General features: G+C 37.8%; 1 protein-coding gene across 1 annotated transcript in view; it reads right to left on the bottom strand.

The window, feature by feature from the left end:
• AGPS (alkylglycerone phosphate synthase) overlaps positions 1 to 23,371 on the bottom strand; it is a 107,812-nt gene that overhangs the window by 10,288 nt on the left and 74,153 nt on the right. Inside the window, exons 16-18 of the mRNA XM_004701451.2 lie at positions 19,741 to 19,830; positions 12,216 to 12,315; positions 10,745 to 10,802 (exon numbers count right to left, since the gene is read on the bottom strand). Coding sequence (XP_004701508.1) covers positions 10,745 to 10,802; positions 12,216 to 12,315; positions 19,741 to 19,830 — 248 coding nt within the window. The remainder of the gene's footprint in view (positions 1 to 10,744; positions 10,803 to 12,215; positions 12,316 to 19,740; positions 19,831 to 23,371) is intronic.

Raw genomic sequence — 23,371 nt, 5'->3', positions numbered from 1 at the left:
CACTCTACTTTAATGTTTTGTGAGAAAAGGGCCAGCCACAAAAAAAACTGAAGGAAAAAAATTAATTTAATACAAACATTTTCTGCTATTTTGTAGTAACGAAATAATAATTTGTTGTAATGGATCACTTTTATTTGTAACTCCCTTTAAATGACTGAGTGGTCTATGCAAATGAGGTGCTTGTGTCCCAGCAAGGTAACTGAACAATTTGCAAAGACTACAAATAGGTGCATGGAACCCATGCGGGATCAGGCAAATAAGGTATAGGGATCAAGGCAACATACAAAGCAATTTTGCCATATTGCTAGGTTTAAAATGAGCCATCCCATAAGCAGACAGGGGAATTTCACTACCACCAAAACCAAGAGACAAAAAAGAAAAATGGGAAGCAAAAGAACACATCTTTAGACTGGGGGAGGGGGGCCTGTTTGGGGAACCTCCTAAACCTAGGAGACAAAGAGACAGCTGAAACACCACGATGGAGAGAAGTTGCTGTGGAGAAGTGGCAACAGAGGACTGACTGGTATGAGATGGTGTATTAGTCTAGGTACTTTAGAGAAACAAATCCACAGCAACTCATGTATAAGAGAGTTTTATGTAAAGAAAGTGTGCATCACGAAAACATCCCAACCCAATGCTGCCCAAGCCCACAAGTCCAACATTAACCCATTAACCCAACACCAGTCCACAAAGTCCTCCACCTCACAAAACAGAGGCAATGATGCCGACTGCAGGGGCAAAGCTGAGTCAGTGAACGAATAAGCATCTCAGCACTAGCAGGGGTCTCCACACGGCTGCTCCAGCACCCAGGGCTGCATCGGGATAGGTCCATGTGGCTTCTCCTTGGGGATGTCTTGTAGGAAGTCAATCTTGCAAGCTGAAGCAGGGAATTGCTAAGGCAGCTGCACCCTGGTGCGACCATCACAAAGCAAGAGTCCCGAGAACTAGAAAGGCGAGGCTCACCACCCATTTATCCGTCCGCCTTTCAATTAGCCCCACATGTGATTATCGGCCAGGTTGGCACAATTAAGTAACTCAGATGGCTTTGTGTCAAAGATGACCAAAGTAGCTGTGCTGACCCACAGAACAAGAGAGCACAACAGCTTTGGGCAGGTAGCTTCCTGGCAGAGCAGGGGCCCTCCAGGTACTTGTCAGGAGAGCAAAAGAACTTGTAACACTCACCTGAGTCAGAGGCTGGGGCTATACCAGAGGTTGGAGGAAAGGAGAGGCTGAGAAGCCAAGTATGACAGAGCTGTAGGCACCCACTGAGAGGCTGTCCTGACTGAAGAACTGTATTCCGAGCCACTCCTGATACTGAATTACCATATATACGTGTGTATAAGCTGAGTTTTTCATCATTAAAAAAATAATAATTTTATTGGGGGCTCGTACAGTGCTTATCACAATTCATATACCCATCCATTATGTCAAGCATATTTGTACATTTGTTGCCATCATCATTCTCAAAACATTTTCTTTCCACTTGAGCCCTTGGTATCAACTCATTTGTTCCCCTCCTTCCCCACTCCCCACTCCATCATGAACCTGATAATTTATAAATTATTTTGTCATATCTTACACAGTCCGACATCTCCCTTCACCCACTTTTCTGTTGTCCCTACCCCAGAGAGAAGGTTATATGTAGATCCTTGTAATCGGTTCCCCCTTTCTAGCACATTTTTAATGCACTTTTGTGGTAAGATTAGGTGCTTTGGCTGATATTCGGGTCGGCTTATACTTGAATATGTACAGTGTAAGTTGGTACTTCTCTAATAAATCCATAATTATGAACATTTCCTATAAGTTCTTTGTGGCCATTGTAAAGATTTACTGAACCCAGGGGAGAATTGGACAGGGCTGGGGGAACAATAAGAATTGGTTTAAAAAAAAAAAAGCTAGCTTTGGGCTAATGCTGATTCTCTTTCCCCCTTGTGAAGTTAGAGATGGCATACCTCATCCATACCATTTTTACAGGACTCACAGTTAAAAGTGCTATCTTCATATGATGGGTACCATAAGACCAAAGCCACAACTAGGAATATCAATTTTGATTAACAACTTTTTCTGGTTATTCTCCTTCCATTAACCCAGCACACCTCTCCCCCCTTGACCTTCTTATTTCTGCTTCAGGGTAGATTATTGACATAGCAACTTCTCTTCCTCTTTGTGTTTCAGCTATCTCATATAGATGATACTGTATTTTTTGAGCCAATCTGCTATGTAACTGGAAGGTGATTTCCAGGAAGTTTCAATTCAAAGTTTAAAGGGTACCTTAAGGTGTGAGTCTCTTTATTAAGCATTGTGAGATGGGAGTTCCTCTCATCTCAATCAGTCCATTAAGTCTAACCCTTTAAAAAATAAAAACCAGAGTTTTGTTCCACCATTCCCCCCCATTCAATCTAGGGCTATCTTCTGTGTCCCTGGTCAGAACAGTCAACAATGGCAGGTGGGTACCATCTAATTCTTCTGGGCTCTGGACAAATGAGGCTGATTCTTATACATAATTAGTCCTACAGATTATATGAGAGTAAGTTAGAGTATCTTCATAAAGGTACCAGTTCATGTGCTCACAGGTTTATTCCATGTGCCTTCACATAGAAATGGTGATGTAGTAATTTATCAAAAGGTTGGGAATTTGAATCTACTTCTGTCTCTGTAGGAGAAAGATCTTGTTAACTCTTCGTGTGGAGCTCACAGCCTAGAAAAACCCCACGAGAGCTCTACTCTGCCACAGGAGGGTACCGGGAGTTGAAAGAGACCTGACAGCATACATCACAGCCACAGAATCCTTGCTGGGATTTTGACAGGAACTGCATTAAATAGATCAATTTTGGGAAAATTGACATCTTTCCTATGTCGTCTTCCAACCCATGGGCACTTTCCATTTACTTTGGTCCTCTTTGACTTCTTTCAGCATCATTCTTTAATTTTCAGAATATAAATCCTGTACGTTTTCTTAGATGGATTGCAGGTGGCACAATGGTTGAGCACTTGGCTTCAAATGGAAAGGTCAGTGATGGGAAGCCACCAGGTGCTTCTCAGGAGAAGAGGGGAGAAGAAGCGGTGACACAACGCTGTACAGATTAGAGAACAGGCCTACTCTGCTACACGGTGGCGTACTATGAATCAGAAGTAACTTGATACCATAAAACAACAATATGGTCGTTCCATTTATGCTTAATTATTACGTTTTCTTCAGAACAACTGTAAGTGGTATTATACATTAAATTTCTAGTTCCATATTTTACTATTAAAATACAGAAATGATTGATATTTGTATAACCTACACTCTTGAAGAATGCTTTATAGTCCTGGATTTTTCTACATTAAAAATCTGTCATTTCTAGAAAAAGAAAAACCTGTTGCCCTTGAGTCAATTCCAACTCACAGTGACCCTACAGGGCAGCGCACACCTGGCCCACCATTTCCAAGGCTTTCCAGAGGCAGATCTTTCTTCTGTGGCATGACTGGTGGGTGCAAACTGCTGTCCTGATGGTTAGCGGCAGAAAGCCTGACCACTACTACCACGATTGGTCCTGCATTTACCAGTAAGTACAATTTTAGGTATACCTTTCCAATCTGCATCTTTTAACACACACTACAGTTTTCCAACAAACCACCCCAAAGCTGGTTTTGAATCATTCTTTTTTCTTTTTTTACGAACAATTTTATTGGCAAATAAGTCATAAATCATATAATTCTTTTGAGGAATTTCCTTTTGCTTTTAAAGTTTCTGTTACTACTGGATTCTGTTAAGACCCTAAAAAGTGCTAAGAACAATTAACCCATAATTATTCTCTGAAAAATAATTTTGTTATGATGAAAACTAATATTTAAACTAAGACTGGCTTTACTTAATCAAGGTTTTTTGTCTTTGTTTTTAAACTTCCTGACAAGGACATAAGTACAGTATTAGCAAGTGAACAATTAAAAAACTTTAAGTCATAAACTAAAATGAACTATGTGGTGGATATAAACTCTTGGTTAAATTGACCAGCTCGTCAGTTACAAAAACAAGCATTTTGAAGATTAAGCTAAACTGGCTTTATATTTCCTATAGCCTCCAGTTCCAGACGACATCTGTTTTCTTTGATACACAAAACCAGAGTTAAAATAGCTCCATTTATCACAGCATGATTGTAGGCAGACAAACCAGCCTGTCTGTTTCCAGATAGTGAAAGCAACTGTTATTAATCACAATTACAGGCCAAGCACTCTAAGAGAAACTGCATCAATATTCTCCCAATCCCCAGTCCTCCTCCTCAGGAACTCAAAATGGTACTAAGTATCATGATGCTGCCTGAAGGTCAGTAAATAAAGATGCTACTGTGAGTTCAATTGAAATCTGGATGCAAATTACAAACAGCCTTTTCTACAACAGAAAGAGGTGTTACCTCAAAAGCCCTAGGATTGGCAAAGCTTAACAATTAAACCCACTTTTAATAGAAAACTTATAGTGAAAGGTTTCCACTTTATGAAACTACACGGAACAGGAACATGCATTTGAAATGTACAAATTAGATCATCATCATCTTTAGGTATATACAGATTTTTCTGTATATACAGATTTTTCTGTGGCATATTTTGTAGCCAGAAGCACACAAGGAACTAACTTTCTCTTACATACACATGGTAAGAGACTCTTCTAATAATTGAGACCCAACTGCAGGCTACAGATGAAAAGGGTTAGACTATGGTTGAATAAATATCCTTTGAATCTTTGGGTCTTTTTCCAAAAAATTAAGGCAGAGGTCTCAGACTACAAACCAGTCTGAGATCCATTTGGGTGCTGACTCTACGGCAGTGAGTTTGTTTCTATTTCTATTAACAATGGCAAGATGCTTTGTGTTTTGCTTTCTGATTTTTAATATACTTTATTCTTTAAAACAGCTTTAGGTTTATAGAAAAATTACAGAGAAAACAGAGCTCCCATGCCCTCCAACTGTCCAGAACAATCTCTCATTATTAGTTGTTAACTATTCTCGCATTAGTGGGAAACTTTTGAAAACTGTGTTTTAAACACTTACTATATATAAAGCATTAGGATGCTTTACATCACCACATCTAACTGTAAAATAAATTGATGAGGTTAAATACTGTTCTTTTGTTTTGCACACAGGGCATTGCAGCTTAGAAAGTCCACTCTCCTAAGGTCACTCAAATGCAAAATAAAACCCAGTGCTATTGAATTGATTCTGACTCAGAGAGCCTAGTGACTGCTGGGCTTTGAGTAGGCAGCTAGCTATCCCAATGGTCAGCAGGGTGAAAGCACTGGCCACCCCACCTAGAGTTACTGTCTCAGACCACAGAAACAGTTCTACTCTGCCCCATATGGCCGCTATGAAGCTGAAGGTCTCAGCTAGTGAAATCCAGGCCGGGAGTCAGATGTACATTTGATTCCAAACATCTTGTGTTCGTCAGCTTCTCAAGCTTATACAGGGAAACCTGTGAGAGCTGAACTAGATGGGACAGCCTTAGATTTTCTGGGGTTTGCAACTTCTCCACTTTTTGTTGTCTTATTTTCACTCTCTTAGTAGAAAATTTGAATTCTCTTTTTCTGACAGGTTTCCACCTTACCCAGATTTTGGCTTTGTTCACAGGTTTGACAGTGTTTCTTTCCACACAGTCTGAATAGAACTCTGTATACAGAATGTATTTAAGAGCGAGTACTAAAATGGAGGGTCTCAGGGACTGTACAGAGATGTACCTTATTTGACCCTACCTCTTAACTAAATAAATGGGTGTACTAAAAAACTTTGTTGAAGTCATTGTATATAATCAGAGAGCTGAGTGCTTACAGCAGTGGTTCTCAACCTTCTTAATGCCGTGATATTTTAATACAGTTAGTGCCTCATGTTGTGGTGACATCCCAACCACAAAATTATTTTTGTTGCTACTTCATAACTAATTTTGCTACTGTTATGAATTGTAATGTAAATATCTGATATGCAGGATGTATTTTCATTGTTATAAATTGAACATAATTATAGCATGGTGATTCATCACAAAACAGTATATAATTATATATGGTGAAATATTTATTTGCAATTACAAATGAAATTTTGTCTTGAAGCACGGTGTCACATGAGTAACAGTCTTCACACAGGGTACTTGTATGTGGGCGTATCTGCATGTGGGCGGACCATAGAGGAGCAGTGTCTCAGTTCTTAAGACCATCAGAAATATTGTTTTGTGTGTTTTCCGATGGTCTAAAGCGACCCCTGTGAAAGGGTCGCTCGACCCCCAAAGGGGTCGTGACCCGTAGGTTGAGAACCACTGACTTAGAGGAAGGAAGGTGGCAGAGACTGAGCCCTCCCACATTTAGGAAGTGAACAAGCCAACAAAGCGAATGTATCTTCATCTTTACCAGCACATGAGAGATTTACTTTGTATTCAGTCTTACCTGGTTTCCTTTTCTATGCTGGACAGGAAGCCAGCTAATTTAGAATTTGTTTCACGTAGTTATATTTTGACCACAAAAAAACCCGAAAAGATAAAAGTAAGGTTTATATTTAAATGAGGCATAATCTCTTAATAAATAAATATGCTAGCAAACCCTGACAAGAGCAAAGATGTAACAAATCAGAGACGCATAGAAACAATTAGTTCAGAAGACTACTGGCCCACACAAACTCCAGCCCCAATGATCCCAAGACCAGAAGAACTAGAGATGGTGCCTGCCTACGTCTTTGAAAGGGATCGCAATAGGAGGCCGTGCCTTATAAATTAGGCAATAATTTATAGAAATATATTATTTCATCCAACTTGGAGTCTTGAACAAATAATGGGCTATAAGTCTAGAACCTGAAAATGCACAGAAATTATACAAGTTTTATTGTAACATAATCTGACCTACACTTGTTTTATTGCATGAGACAGCCAACACAATAGGCATGCACAGTCAGAAAATATGAAACAGCCCGGAAGTAAAACTGCCATGTGAATAAGAACTGAGTAAAAAATGAAATACTTATAATGAAGAAATGAAAATTTTCATTCATGCTAAATATCTAAAGCAGGGCAAGTAACTGACTTACAGTAACAAGTAACATGTCAAAATTAAAGTAATAGTGGTTTTACATTATATAAGAAAAACAGTAATGCTATGCTAATATATATATGTTTAATTAATTTTTTCAGAGACCCAGTTCCAAACTTTTTAGATTCTGCCAATTGCAGGTAATTTAGCCTCTCCAGGGAGAAGGCAGCAATGGGTACAAAAGCAGGAGGGATTTTCAAATACGATTCTTGCCAGTACCTTGGGGTTAAGTTACCGTACTACTCGGAGCTGCAGGGTCTGCATATGAAAATCAAGAACAAAATGCAACATACTTCACAGCAATAACGTTTAAAATTAAAGAGTATGCAGAGCACCAGAAAATATGAACAACTTTATAAAAACGAATTCCTTCCTCATATCCCATTTCCCTTCTTTTCACTGTTTCCTGTTGACTAAAATCATCTTTTGAATGCCTTTTGGAGAAAAGAGTAGATATTTACCTTGATCAAATGGCGATGGTATCATAAGCTTACTGGATTTGATCAGCAGTGTTTTGAAATAGAGTAAAATTTTATTTTACTGGACAATAAAGTCCTTCAGGGCTTGACTGCCGGCCATTTTTGAAACCCTATTGCCTACAGAGCTAGTAAGATTTACATTATGGAAAATACACACAACAATATGAAAAAACACTAAAGATCATTTGTATCAAAAGTATCAAAGCAAGCTGTATCATTTGCTTTGGAATGAAAAATTGAATGAACATGGTATCATAGGTAAAGTGATCATTTTTACCAAGTACTACTTTTTGTGTGCTCGATTCAATAGACTAATATCATAGTTTTCACAAACAATGCAACTTGAAATTAGGCCTATTTAACTTGTCCATGAATCTACATTTCCTTGCCTTTGCAATGGCAGCTTAGCAGATACGCGATTTCAAGTATGTCTATGTTCACGCTTGCCAAAGTGCTGCCAGTCGGGGGCACATCTGAATAAGTACCATCAGCAGTTCTGCCATACTACACTTTCAGCATCTCAGACTATAGACATCTATTACTGGTGGGGCTTGAATACACTCATAGTTCCTAAAGGGGTAAAGCGTTATTGGCGAGAAAAAACAAAAACCCTGTTGGTTTAATTCTGATTTGCAAGGCTGCAAGGGTCATTCTAATTTCCAAATTCTATAGAATGTCTGCCACTGTACAGTTTGAATAAGCTGAGAACAGCATTCCACATTTGAGCAAATATCTTTTTTTTTGCCTTTGATTTTCTTTTTTTTTAAAAATCATTTTAGTAGGGGCTCATACAACTCTTATCACAATTCATACATACATCAATTGTGTAAAGCGCATTTGTACATTCATTGCCCTCATCATTCTCAAAACATTTTCTCTCCACTTAAACCCCCAGTATTAGGTCCTCATTTTTCCTCTCCCTCCCCACTCCCCCCTCCCTCATGAGCCCTTGATAGTTTATAAATTGTTATTTTGTCATATCTTGCCCTGTCCGACATCTCCCTTCACCCACTTTTCTGTCGTCCGTCCCCCAGGGAGGAGGTCACATATAGTTAGTTCCTTGTTGAGCAATTATCTTACATAACATACAACTATCTAAATAGCAATTAGCCTATTTACACACACACACACACACACACACACAATTTAGTTATTATAAGCCTCTTGCAGTATCACACTGTTTTTCATATTTATCATTGAAATCATAAAACCAGTGTTTCCTAATCTTAAAGGAGAAAATGTATCATTTGGTGACCCGAACTGGTCCAAAAGAGCAAAATTCTTGGCTATAGAAAGGACCTCTTAATTTTTCTTCAAGTAACCAATTATGGCTATATTATTTTACTCCCTCCGACCATGCCACTGAGAAGTCCTGGTGGCGCTGAGGTTGAGTTCTAGCTGTGAACTCTAAGACTAGCTGGCTGTTTGAATGCACCATGTGGTTTGCACCACGAGCCACTGCTGGTGAGAGAGATGGCAACTCCCTCCCTGCACACAGAGTTCAGAGCTGGAGCTCCTCGGGCAGTTCACCGGTCTTGTCAGGGGTTTGCGAGTCAGAGTCAAGTCAACAGCAATGGGTCTGGATTTGGGGACCATGCATCAATTTGGGATGAAGATCCTATTTCAAAACATATTGCAATGTTTCTTCATATCAATATAATGGCATCTTGAAAACAAAACCTCCAAAAAAGATTTTAAATAATGTAAATGGTTTTCTGAACATTCTAAAGAGAAGTATTAAAAATCTAATTATGAAATGCCTCACATCTAAAATCCTGCAAAATAGCTTAGATGTTTAGATTAATTACAAGATTTAATTCTACTTGAGAGGTTTCTAATATCCACTTTCTTTCCTTCTTCATATTTGTCACTAGTATTAATTAGTATCACCATCCAAGAATAATAAAGCAGAAAAAAGGATAAAAGGAGCAAATTTGCTTATTTTAATATTTAATAGTCAGCTCAATTGACAATTTATCTGTGTGTGTTGCAGTGGGGGAGGGGGCGGGAGATGTCCAGGAAAAAAGAAAGATGGTAGCAAAAGATTAAATTTTTACAATGAGGTTGGAATCTGTCTCCCTCTGTCTCCTTCTACATCAGCAATCTTGTGCAGCCCTCCCCCAACATGACTACACAGGCACCAGCCCAGTACAGTCTCTCCCGTTTCCATCAGAACCTTTCACGCATTCATTCTGCATACTTGCACTGAAGGGGCCTGGGCCTGGGCCTGGGCATTATTCTAGCTGCTGGGCTACAGCAACACACAAAACGAAATCACTGCTGTTACAGAGCTCACTTTCCCACAAGACAGGATAGAGTCTTTAAAAAAAATAGACAGAGCACACTAGATAATTAATGCTATGAAGAAACATAAAGCAAGAAAAGAGGTTAATGGAGAATTTAGTTTAAGGGTACAAGTTGAATATTTAAATGAGGCAGTCATTTATCTTGATGCCTGTTTCTTAAAAAAAAACCCAAAACATTGAAAACGATGTATTTCTATTTTATAAGTATCAAATTATTTTAAAAGAGATACATTGAGAACAAATTTGTTACAGAGAGCATGTGAATAATCTCAAAAGTTGCAATTTTAATGACAACATGGCCATTGCGTAACCTTAAAAAAAAAAAAAAAAGATTGCCTTGTACTACTTTTTTTTTTTTTAGGGTGCCCTCTGAGTAGAAGGCCACCAGTAAACACAGGTATATATCATAATGATTTTTATTGGTGGTGTGATAAATTCTCTAGTATAAATTGACACCATAATGATCACCAAGCAGTAACAAAATAGTATTAAAATTCAAAACAAAATACAACTCCACCCCACCCTCACCTATCCTGTCTTGCTTAGTGAGTTTTGGGTGGCAGAACAAACCGTCAATCTATGGTCCAACTGATGACTGATATCCAGCTACATTCCAGAAGTGGCCACATAAGCTTACGGTGTAGTGACTGGATACCTTCCCGACACATTCTCTGGTCTCTGAAGGTTCCTGAGAACTCAGAAGGCTGGCTACCTTCTATGGAGAGCAGGCTTGTCAACAGAAGTTTCTTTTGGTTAGTACCCACCCACAGCTACCTTAATAACTGCTGCTCTATAAGGCAGAAAAACTTGTTAAAATTTTCAAGTACTCTCAAAACCCCTCATCATGAATTCTCTCCCACACATACTTAACAAATATTTTTAAATGAAGGATATTAGAAAATTCTACCAATAAAGAATACCTCCATGGTGATGTGACAGACTCCCTCCATTAGCAAGGATTTCTTCTCTAGCAGCTGCCTGTATTTGGAAATGAGATGACAAACAACTGTTGAATTTTACTCTGGAGTGAATATGGAGTAAATCTCTCATTAAGCCAACAAGTTTTAGTGACTAAGAATTTCCCCGAGGTAACTCATTTATCTTCATTACTACATTATGGAAATAATTACAATTATTCCCATTTCAGAGATAAGGAAAATGAAGCTCAGACAGGGTAAATTACTTAACTAAGATTGTACAGGGAGAATCTGAGTCCAACTTACTAACAAAGCTATCAGATACCACCCATTAGAGACCTTATGGACAGGGTGTCATAGGCCAATGTTTGGGGACAAATTACTAGTCATTATTATATATAATAGCCATGAGGTGGTAAATCAAAACACTCTGAACAATGTAAGAGTTTACTCAAGTGTGTAAAATCCACGAGGAGTTAGGCCAGGGGAAGAGGGCCCAAGTGAGGCAGAGAGACCACGTTTTATTGTACGGTGCTCTACGAGAACCTCATCATTCATATGAATCAGGAAATAAGCTAGTCCCAGCTTTAAAGACTGTTCTCCTACAAACTGCTTTAAATAATCACAGCAACAATGACTTGAGGTCAGTACCACTGCAGAGAATGGCAGTCTGGACTGAGGAAGAAGGAGCAATTTCACTCTTCTGGAACTGAAGGAAAGGGCCTTTGGGGCAGCTAGATAGCACTGAGAGACTAATGTAATGGGAAAATCCACATTTGTGTATTTTAAACAACACTTACAATACTTTAAATAAGTTTAGTGTTTTTCAATTATACCTGGACAAAACTGTACAATGGTGGAGAAGCCTGCAAAGGAGGCTGAACTCTGTAAACGTTAGGGCTCACAGAACGCCACTGAAACCCACCCTGCAGAACCCCTGTGGCCGGCATGCGACAGAGCAAGGACTCGGACTCCTTCAGAGTTCAGTCTGCTTGAACGCTAGGCGTACTTGTAATGAGAAACCTGCGTGTGGATAGGGGGCTTTATAAAAGCAAGCAGCTCAAGACCACTTAGGGAAAGTGGTACAGACTGCCAGCAAATTAACACCAATGGGCTACACACAGACTCAATCAGTATCAAAATGGGAAGCCTAGAATGACAGCACTAGACGTGCTGCCTTCAGCCACAGCAGCTACCTGGAGATGAACGTGATATCAAGGATTCCTACAGTCTTTATTTAATCAGCTACTATGTACAGTCAAAGAATCAGTGGCTACAGGTGTGGAGGTTATTAATTTAAGACGCATAATTCATTATGCAAGCCAATACAACAGTATGGTTTCCATTTCCATGGGCTGGCACCAAGCAAACCATCTGTAACCACCAAAAGTCCAACTGCTACACAAACACTGATAGTATAAGTTTACTTAAGTTACTCTAAGAAGTAAGACCATATGCATGTAATCATAATTACCTCAGTCTGTTCAAACACAGCCAGCGGGTCGCTAATCCCCCGGTAGTTAAAGGCAAAATAGAAGTAGATACATGCGCCTGCATCGTATGTCTGGGTCACCCTAAACAAAAACAGAGAAAAAATCCCCTTAAAGGCTTAAAAGTAAGTGAAATGAGATCTAACATCTCGACACTTGGCAAAACCACCCAGATGACTTGCTTAAACGTCAATCTCCTTCTCTACCCAGCCTCTTTCTCTATTGAAGGAATGTGGACTGGGCATTTCTCTAAGCGTTGTGGCCCACACAAGTGAACCAAAGCTGCAGTGGGAAACCAAAAGAGTTTACTTTCATGACAGTAAATTAAAGTTTGGTCAATATTATAGACACACATGCTATCATTCTTTTGTCTGTTCAATCCCATGTCTATTGGAAAACTTTTAAAACGGAAAATGACACCTTTTATGTATTGGTGACCTGGCCATTTTCCCCTGGCCTCATGCAAGTTGTTTAGTTATCTAGAAGTAATGGGAGCTATTAGCAGCATGTACACAATCAGACAAATGTATGATTATGAACTGTTTTATATTATACAATCAAAATAACATAACTTTATCGTAAAAAGGTACACATTTAACAAAAATATGGCATCAAAACTGTCAGAATCACAATGCGTCTTGGCCATAAAAGTAATGCTGTAACTTTTGATCTTCCTCTATTCAGCTAATTTTATGCATGATTAATTCTTTATTTAACTGGGATGAGACAGCACTTGAGGTATATTCAGTTACAGTGTCGTTATTTTTCAAGTGTGTTTCAAGCCAAAGGAAAGCGATAGGCCCACATGTGTAGATGTCACTATTTTTTACACTGCCATAGTAAGCAGGAATGACACAAGATGCAGAAGTCCCTTAGAGCTTTGGAGATTTGAGTCCATCAAGAAGTATCTTCGAAGAAAGGCCTGGAGCTCTACTTCAGGAAAAACAGTCGTTGAAAACACTGTAGAACACAGTCCTCTGCCATGTGGGGTTGCCATGAATCAGAATCAACTTGATGGCAAATGGATCCTGGAGGGAGGCAACATTCAACTAGGGGGGTAAAAAAGCTCAAAACCTGGTCCCATCACTGCTGAAAAATATCGGCATGAAATGCAAAGTATACATGAGCATGCAAACACCTAAGATTTTCATTATTTAAAAAAATGCATATTGAACAAATGTGGGTGAGACAGTTAAGGTTCATTGTGCCAACCTGGCCAATAAACACATGTGGGATAAATTGAAGGGCAGAGAGATAAATGGCTCGGCGAGCCTCGCCCTTCGAGTTCTCGGGTCTCCTGCTTTCTGATGGTCAGACCAGGGTGCAGCTGCCTCAGCCAATTCCCTGCTTCAGTTGGCAAGGCTCGCTTCTTGTGAGAAATCTCTGAGAAGTCACATGGACCTACCCTGATGCAGCTCTGGGTGCTAGAGCAGCAGCGCGGAGACCCTTGCCAACACCGAGATGCTTACACGATCACTGATTCGGCTTTCTTCCTACAGTTGGCGTCATTGTGTGTGTTTTGTGAGATTGAGGAGGACTTTGTAGATTGGTGTCTGACATATGGGCTAATGTTGGACTTATGGGCTTGGATAGCACTGGGTTGGGATGCTTTCTTTCTTTCTTTTTTTTTAACATTTAAAAAGTACTAGGAACCTTTCTTTATATATATATTTTTTTATTGTTTTATTAGGGGCTCATACAACTCTTATCACAATATATATACATACATCAATTGTGTAAAGCACATTTGTACATTCATTGCCCTCATCATTCTCAAAACATTTGCTTTCCACTTAAGCCCCCAGTATGCTTTCTTAATGTACACTTAACCTTTATATAAAAATCTCTCTCACTTAACCTTCATATAAAACACTCTCATAGATAGATAGATAGATAGATAGATAGATAGATAGATAGATAGATAGATAGATATAAATAGATAGTTTCTGTGGGTTTGTTTCCCTAGTCTATCCAGAGTAACACAGCTGACCATTACAATCTCTTCGAAGTACATTAAGTACTGTGGGTTTGTCATTTGTTGGGATTCTCCCAGCTCAAGAGACTCGATACATTCTGGGCAAGAAAAAGTAAATCACTCAAGTTACAGGCCAAAACAGAGACTCTCTCCAGTTTAGAAATAAATGACCCTGAAATAAATAAAGGCAGTCCCAGGGTTATGGATATCTGACTCACATACAACTTATAGTTACAAGGCAACAACTGTAAAGCTTATTGTATTAAAACTTCGAGGTACATAAAATGGTTCATAGTAACAGGCACTAACTTTGCAATGTGCAGCAAAACATTAGTATCACTGTATATTAAGTGCAAGATGTTTTAGTAACTGGAAGTTTTTATTATTGTTTTTTATACAGAGAAAGGTCCACTATGTATTATATACTAAGTAAACATTTGACTGACTGATGTTAGATACAAACTATATCTAACAAACAGTTCTGATTTATGTACAAATTCAACTTAAAGACAGATTTAAGAATGGAGCTCTTTTTTTGTGTGTGTGTGGGGGGAGCTCTTTCTTAATCTGGGGACTGTCCGTATCAGTAACATATTTTTTAACCCCAGTAATTTATATGCACTTGAAGCCACTCTTTCCAATTCTCTATAGATAAAACACGATGTAGGTTCAGGATATAGGCTGATGAAAGAACTCAAGAAAGCTGATAATTCTGCTTTCAGTTTTAAAAGCCATCTGCTTGTGCACCCGTTGTCTTCAGTGATCATGCTAAAAAGGTGAGCATCTCAGACTGCCGAATTGTTAGAACAAAATGTTCTTGTGTTGAGGGAGTACTTGAGTAGGGGCCCACTGTCCATCTGTTTCCTTAATACTAAACCTATAAATATACGTACATAGATCTATTTCCCCCTTCTTGTATATAAATATATTTACATCTGTATATACGGTAAAAAAAAGCTGATGGTGCCTGGCTATCAAAAGATATAGCATTTGGGGTCTTAAAGGCCTGAAGATAAACGGCCATCTAGCTGAGAAACAACAAATCTCACATTGAAACACATCAGCCTATCCCGACATGATTGCTGAAGACAAAGCGAGTGCATAAGCAAATGTGGTGAAGAATGCTGATGGTGTCTGGCTATCAAAAGATATAGCATCTGGGGTCCTGTAGGCTTGAAGATAAACAAGTGGCCATCTAACTGAGAAACAACAAAGCCCACATGGAAGAAGCACACCAGCCTGTGAGATAATGAGGCATTCGAGGGATCAGGTATTAGGCATCGAAGACCAAAAAAAATCAGCATTGTGAATGAGGGAGAGTGCAGAGCGGAGACCCAGGGCCCATCTGCGGGCAATTGGACATCCCCTTGCAGAAGGGTCTCGGGGAGGAGACGAGCCAGTCAGGGTGCAGGGTAGCAATGATGACACATACAATTTTTCTCTAGTTCTTGAATGCTTCCTCCCCCCCTCTATTATGATCCCAATTCTACCTTACAAATCCAGCTGGACTGGAGGATGTACACTGGTACAGATAGGAACTGGAAACACAGGGAATCCAGGACAGATGAACCCCTCAGGAGCAGTGGTGAGAGTGGCGATACCAGGAGGGTAGAGCGAAGGTGAGGTAGAAAAGGGGAACAGATTATAAGGATCTACATATAACCTCCTCCCTGGGGGACAGACAGTGGAGAAGTGGGTAAAGGGAGATGTTGGACAGTGTAAGATATGACAAAATAATAAAAATTTATACATTATCAAGGGTTCAAGGACCAGAGAGGAAGGGAGAAAAAATGAGGAGCTGAATACCAAGGTCTCAAGCAGAAAGAAATGTTTTGAGAATGATGAGGGAAACAAATGTACAAAAGTGATTGACACAACGGATGGATGTATGGATTGTGATAAGAGTTGTTCAAGCCCCCAATAAAATGATTTAATTATTAAAAAAAAAAAAGGTCATCTGAAGCTGTGTCAGACACCTTGAATGAGATACAGACAAACAACATAGTAGTTTCACACAGCTTAAAAACTAGTGTAGACTCTAGACTAACCAGAAGAAAAGTGCTAAGGAAATAAAAACCACAGTAAGTGATTACACCAAGAATAATAAAATGTGGGCAGGCCATACTAGAAAAGTTACCTGTTCTAGGGAAGGGATAAGGCACCCAGGGCAAAAAGGGCAGGCTCTAGGAATCAAAGAAACAGCTGGGTACCCGGGAGAGTAAGAGAAATACGTTGGGAAGGAAAAATTGGTAAGAACTCAATAAGAAAACTAAGAGAATTTGAGAAAGAAACCGAAATAAAGGAGCAACGTAAGTAACTGCTGTGATAGCAGGTAGCGGCAGTATACAATCGTTCTCTGGGCCACTCACCCTGCCTCTGGGCCTGACCCTTCCTAAGTAGGCATTGTCGACTCCACAACAGTTGAGGTCTTTTTTGTTTTATTGATCTTTCTATGACAAAAGGACATAGAAGTCAACCTAAAGAAGTTCCCAATGGCCAAATATGGAACATATCGAACAACAAAGTGAATAATGATAATCATAGATATCACCCAGAAAATCAAATAGTGATGAGTTCACACTATTACAAATAAAGTGGTAAATATGCAATTGGAGAGATGAAAGTGCTTCCTGATAATAAAATTCCAAATCATAAATTCAGAAAGAATGACCTGGACCAACCACAAGGAAGCATATAAGAAACGTTTGAGATGAGGAACACTTTACAAAATAGCTGTCCAGTATTCTTTAAAAATTCCAAGACCACGCACAATACAAAAGGCCCCCTTCTAGATTGGAAAAGATGAAGAAACCAAACTAACTCAACACATCCTGTGATCTAGTTTTGGACCCTGAATTTAAGAACCGGACATAAGCAATGATGAAATTTACATAAGGTTTGAGGACTAGTACATAAGATTGTAGGTATGTAGACAAACATGGCATCAGTATGTTGCAAGGTGTGAACCTTTGGGCAATCCAGGGAGAAGCATCTATAGGAACTCTCTGTACTGTTTTAGCAACTTGTTAGAAGTCTGAATTATTACTCAAAAAAGTTTTAAAATATTTTACAAACTATGTAACTGTCTCTCCAACTGCTCTGAAATAAACAAAGCACCGATTCCTTAGAAGGAATAATAAAGAGTATATTGCTGTTAAAAAACAAAATAAACTACCGTTTATACTCGAGTATAAGTCGACCCCAATATCAGCCCAGGCACCTAATTTTACCACAAACACTGTATGAACAATGTGCTGGAACACTTGGCTTATACACGAGTATATATGAAAAAAAATGAAATTGAGTGATCAGTTAAGTCTTCCACCCTCAAGGTTAACAGAAATAAATCTTAGAATGTAAAACTCAGAAATGTTCAAGTACCAAAAATGGTCAAGCTGGGTGAAATTGAGTATTTCCACCAAGTTCACATTACAGAAACTGGTATGGATCTTGGAAACAAAATAAATGATCAGCTCAAAAGCAGTGATCTGGCCTTAAAATCGTGTCTCTTGAAGTCATGCACCATAGAGCCCGTGTGACTGCATGGTGTATAAGTATATACATCAGATAGAGAGAATGTTAGGTTATTAAATCATATATATGATGTCTATCTAGGCTTTAAGAATGAAATTAGGTGAGTCATTAAAAAAAAAAAGTAAACATAGTCAAATTTCCAAATGCAATTCACTGAGGTTCCCACAAAGAATTTAATTTAACAGAAGGAGCAAGTTACCCGGGAAATATTCTTTTTACTGCACAATACAGATCAAATGTACTTTAAAATTTTAACAGGCTTTTAGGCCAAATGTTAGGTGGCTCCTAACAGAAGAAATGAGCTGTGTAACAATGTTACTGTCAATTTGCCAGCTGCGCTTTCCTTCTAGTGCTAATTCACTCTCCTAAAAAAGACCTTTTGGGTTGTTTACATTTTAAACACCAGATTTACAAAGTGAAGAAAAACTAGAGAACTCATGTTTGAGAGCACTACATTTAGAAAAAAACAAAAGCAAATGAAATTTGAAAGATGAATAAACTACATGATTCATGAGAGAACAGAAAATCCATGCATAAACAAAAAATGTAAACATTAATAGGTCACCGTTACCTTCCAACAAATGCAGCATCTGTCTTATACATCATACAGTTCAGTTTTCAGGGGACCAGCAGGTTACCAAATTCACAACCAAACTGGAAGGGGCGGACTGAATCAGTGTTGCCGATAAAGACTAAGGCTACTTTAACTAATGCCAGCACCATACTCGCTGCCAACAAGTCGATTCTGACTCATAGAGACCCTACATCGGGTTTCTCAGGTTCTAAATCTTTATAAGAAGCATACAACTTCATCTTTTTCCTATGGAGTGGCTGGTAGGTTTGAACCACTGACCTGAGATTAGTAATCCAATGCTTACCCAACACTGCCACCAGGGCTTCTTAAATAACGAGAAGCAGCTATGAAAAGCTTCAATTTTAATGGACTCATTTCTATCATCTTTAAATGGATCATTTCTAGCACTTGAGACACATAAACACTAACCTATTCCATGATCGTGTGGATAAGTGATCCTGTGGCTGACCAAGTCAGACTGCTGCTCTTTGATTTCAGAAGAAGTCTTAATGCCCAACCCCTTTTGGAATTAATTTCACTTTTGCATACTCACTAAAAATTCCTTCCCACCTAACCGCTTCAGAAAATTTAGAGTTGGAATTTCTATCCCCACATCCAAAGAACCTTTTAATGAAATAAATGAATTCAGTACATGCAGCCCACTGATGAGTTCATTTCCTTGGGATTTCCTTGCAAATAATCTCAAGTGTCCATTTTCTCAGCCTTTATTACGTTACGGTTCTCCCGTCAGTGAACTTGTTGGAAAGCATGCGAGTGCCCACAGTTGATGTGGCACTTCCTGTACTGCTCTTCAAACACTGGCAGTCCCTTCCCCAGAGAAGCTGAAAAACTACTCCTCCCGCGCGCTTCTGAATGGAAATTTACAAGATACAAGAAAAAAATGCTTTCCACATAGCGCATGCTAAAATTTTGTCTTTTAATTCAATTTTTTTATAAACCTTTCAAAGCTCCCCTCATACTAATACGAAGTGTCTACCTCAACTTTAATGTAATTACCTGACAATAATACTACAGTATTTATTTCACATAGCATTTTAGAATCTAAAAGTTTCTTCACACACTTTTTGATTTGATTCCTATAATAATCTCAAGTAGATGGTGTTGTGACTACTAGTTTATTGATTATATAATTAGAGATCGATGAGATGAAATTGTTAATAAATAGCAAAACCCTGCCTTCACTCTTAAGGCACATGTAGTGTCTTAAAATCATTCTCAAAAGCTAGACTGGAACCTGCCATGGGTTTAGCCTAACAAGGTAGCAAATTAAGTTTAAGATAGCCAGTCAAAAGGATTAAATGGACTTTTCCATACCTGCCAAATTACACCTATGCGTTGATTCAAAAAAATGTCCTGTGTGGGTTTTTTTTGCAGATCAAGAGTAGAAGAAACGTTAAACACTCACCTGCATGTAGACAAAGGGGCAAACTGGACACCTTTCTCTTTGCATTCTCTTGTTATTCTTTCTTTTACATTTCTACAGAGGTCCACAACTCTAGAAAAGACAATTGAGTACATTAAGTTTGAAAATGAATTATACAAATTCTAATACAATGCTAGTTTATGTACATCTTTCAAGTCAGAATTCTCTTAACTAAAGCTTTCAGACATGTGTATTAATCACTCAAAATTGAGCCTTCCATTCATAATGTCAAAGGGAGCCAAGTCATTTTTTTTTTGTTGTTATATAGGTAAGAAAGAAAAAAGAAGTTAAAAGATCACACTCAAGGGAAACCATAGGAAAAAGTCAAAATATGTGTAACTTTTACTTTAAGAAGCTTCTCAAAATAGAGAACATGTCAACAAATATGCAATACTGAGATGATAGAAATACCAACCTTTATCTGTGTATAAGATATTTTCTTAAATAATTCAATTAATAATTATATTATATCAAATGTTCAATAACCTCTTTTCAAATATTGGACTGGAATCCAATAAGCAACCAAGCCTTACTGGACACCAACTATGCATAAGTGCTGATGTGCTCTGCTAGACAGGTTTATATTAAGAGTCAGGGGAAATTAGCAGGTGGAAGGTAGTGAGTCAAGGAAGGGGAGGAAAAGCTGACATTACTAATCTATTCTTGAATGAGAGCTGTAGCATTTTATTATTTTGTGTTACCCTTAACGTTCATAAGTTAATTTTTCCCTAATTAATATACAGGGCAGACATTGACACTAACTTTTGTGTTTAAACTCATGATGATTTAAAAGATAATAAAAAAACTCAAAGGGTAGGCCTATCTCTAGACTCAAGACTGATTTGACTCTGGAGCAACAGATAAAAACGTGAACAATTAAACAGATTATTCTTTAAAAAGTACATGTAAGTTACCTGTATTTTCAGCAAGAAATTACATAGGACGTTGATTAAATACACAGGACATTGAACAAATACAAAAAGAGCTTTAGTGTTTTATTATACCACATTAAAAAAATTTAGTAGTAACTGAAATTCTATAAATTTTACAAAACAGTGCTAAGCTAAATACTGCTTTAATCTATGAAAGCTGCATCAACAGGTCAATGTCACCTATGCCTCATTTATGAAATGGTAAGAACGCATTTCCAAAAATATTCAGCATTTAGATAGAAATTTATGAACTCTTTAAATATAAATATGACTTACTCAACTTTTAATATCCATAAAGGTTAATGAATATTACATATTTTTAATCAAAGTCGCAAGTTTATTATAATGACTAGAAAATGGAATTTAAGTACAGCAGGTGTGTAATCTGAAAAAAAAAAAAGAATTGTAGTTTATCTATGTTTATAGTCTACCCGTAGCTGAAAAATGAGGACGGTGGAAGAAAGAACAGGACTGAATGGTTATAATCCCCAATTGGACATTTTTTAATACATGATTTGTAAGCTAATGTTCTTTCATAGAAATTGAACAAGGGTCAATGTGGTCCACTTTGATCAATTTTATAGGACATAAACATATTATGTATCTTTTTTAATTCTTACTTGGTCAACAAATTTAACACTGTTGACTATTCTTCTTGGAATAAGCTCCCCAAGCCTTCTTTCATACATTGTTTTGAAAATTCTCCCAAATCCCCTTTTATTTGTCAGCTCTTGTTTGCATGACTCTCTCTTAAACTTTTAGATTCCCTGGGCTTCTTCGTTAGACCCCTTTCTCTTAGCTCCATACATATTTGTATCTATCTCCTTGGTTTTATTCACAAGCATCAGGTTGGTGTTTCCAATATCTCCCATTCCGACCTCTTAGGCAATAGTTTCTAATAGGCTGAATTCTTAAACCATGTTTGTTTATACAGAATAGTCATTGAACATTAATTGGGTACAGTCATTATGCTAGGGCCACTAAAGAGACACAAAGACTATTAAGACCAATAGCCCCTTAGCAGGCTTACAAATGTGAAGACCAATGATCTCAAGTGTGAGAGTTGAAGACCCTCATCCCATGGGTTACTACTAAACCAGGTATTTACTCAGAAATTTGGGCTGGGGGAGGCCAGTTGCTAAATGTGTTGATAACTAAATTGTGTGTCAGGAATATAACTGGTTTCTAGTAGTATTAAGTATCAAAATAAACTTCAACTGAAGAAACTGTTTTAAGTAAAAGTACATAACTTTGTATACGGCATACATTATATGAATTAATTAGATAATTGTGTTAAGTATATACAGGGATAGGATTAAGAAATGAACAGACAATACCTGATTAGCTTCCACAGTTGGAAGAACAAGGTAAGATGGCAATTAGTATTAAATTAGTAGTTAGCAGTACATCATCAGTTAGTAGTAAATTTATGACAAGGATATTCATACATAACAAACACTGAAGAAAAGGTAAACAATACACTACCCACTTACTCTGCAAAAATAAAATAAAAAAAATTTCACTGCCATCGAGTTGATGCTAAAACTGCCCGTTAGTTTCCCCAAACAGTAACTCTTTAAGGGAGTAGAAAACCCCATCCTTCTCTCCAGGGGTTTCAAACTGCTGACCTTGTGGATTGCAGCCCAATGTGTAACCACTACGCCACTAGGAGCATTAAAGATTAAAATGGTCTTTAAGATCAACACCACGGCAGCTCAGCTACTACTGCTGCACAAAAAGTTTAGATGCTGATGATCTGTTCATTATTTATTTATATGATTTCATCCTCTTATTAAAATCTAGGATAAAAAATTGTGACTATCATATTAGTACTATAAACTTGGTTAACTAACGATGCACACAGTATGAGAACCTATGCACCAAGAGTCATAATCTACAGTAGCTGAAGATTACATGTATAGAAGTAAAATTTGAGGGAAGACAAACTATTAAGATATTTAATATTTTGGGATGTAGATTCATGGGGTTTTGTTATAAGCTCTGTACTTTTCTGTAGATTTAAAGTATTTCACAATTCTATAAAACATAAAGCACATTAGAAGAAAGTAAAAATATACTGACAATCTCAAGAATTTTAAAGTATGCAGTAAGCTAACAACCCAAATCAATTTTTAATAAAACTATTTTCCATTTCTTCATCAGTTGTGGAGTTCTGGATGGGGCCTCAGTTAATGCCTTTGGCTGCACACTGAAAAGCTAAAGGTTTCTAAAGGCATCATGACAGAAAGGTTTGGTGACCTACTCACAAGCAGCCATTGAAAACGCTATAGTTCAAAGAACTACTGTGACATACACGGGGCTATTATGAGTTGGAACTGACTCAAAGGCACCTGGTTTTTAATTCTCCCTTCTTTAACCAATGTGTATCTATGTGTATATGAGAAAGAAGAAGCATTATTTTGCAAAGAAGCCCTTCTAAAATTTATTTCCATTTGTTATATTTGAATCATATGTTTCAGTAGTAGGATTTTTACATAAAATTTAAAATGGTAATTGTACATAAGTTGGATTTCTTTCACAAATTGCTTCAATACAAATTAAAACACAAGTTGTACCACATACGTATAAAAATACCAAGTTAAATAATATATGATAAAAGAAGATTGATTGGTTCGTGGTACTTTTTAGAGAACACTTTAAGTACTTAATTCACTTAAGAT

Source organism: Echinops telfairi, unplaced genomic scaffold, assembly GCF_000313985.2.
Source record: "Echinops telfairi isolate 266 unplaced genomic scaffold, ASM31398v2 ScPeMD7_3;HRSCAF=10, whole genome shotgun sequence".
Taxonomy (NCBI): domain Eukaryota; kingdom Metazoa; phylum Chordata; class Mammalia; order Afrosoricida; family Tenrecidae; genus Echinops; species Echinops telfairi.
The sequence above is the reverse complement of the archived record's forward strand: the minus strand, read 5'-3'. Positions and strand labels throughout refer to the sequence as shown.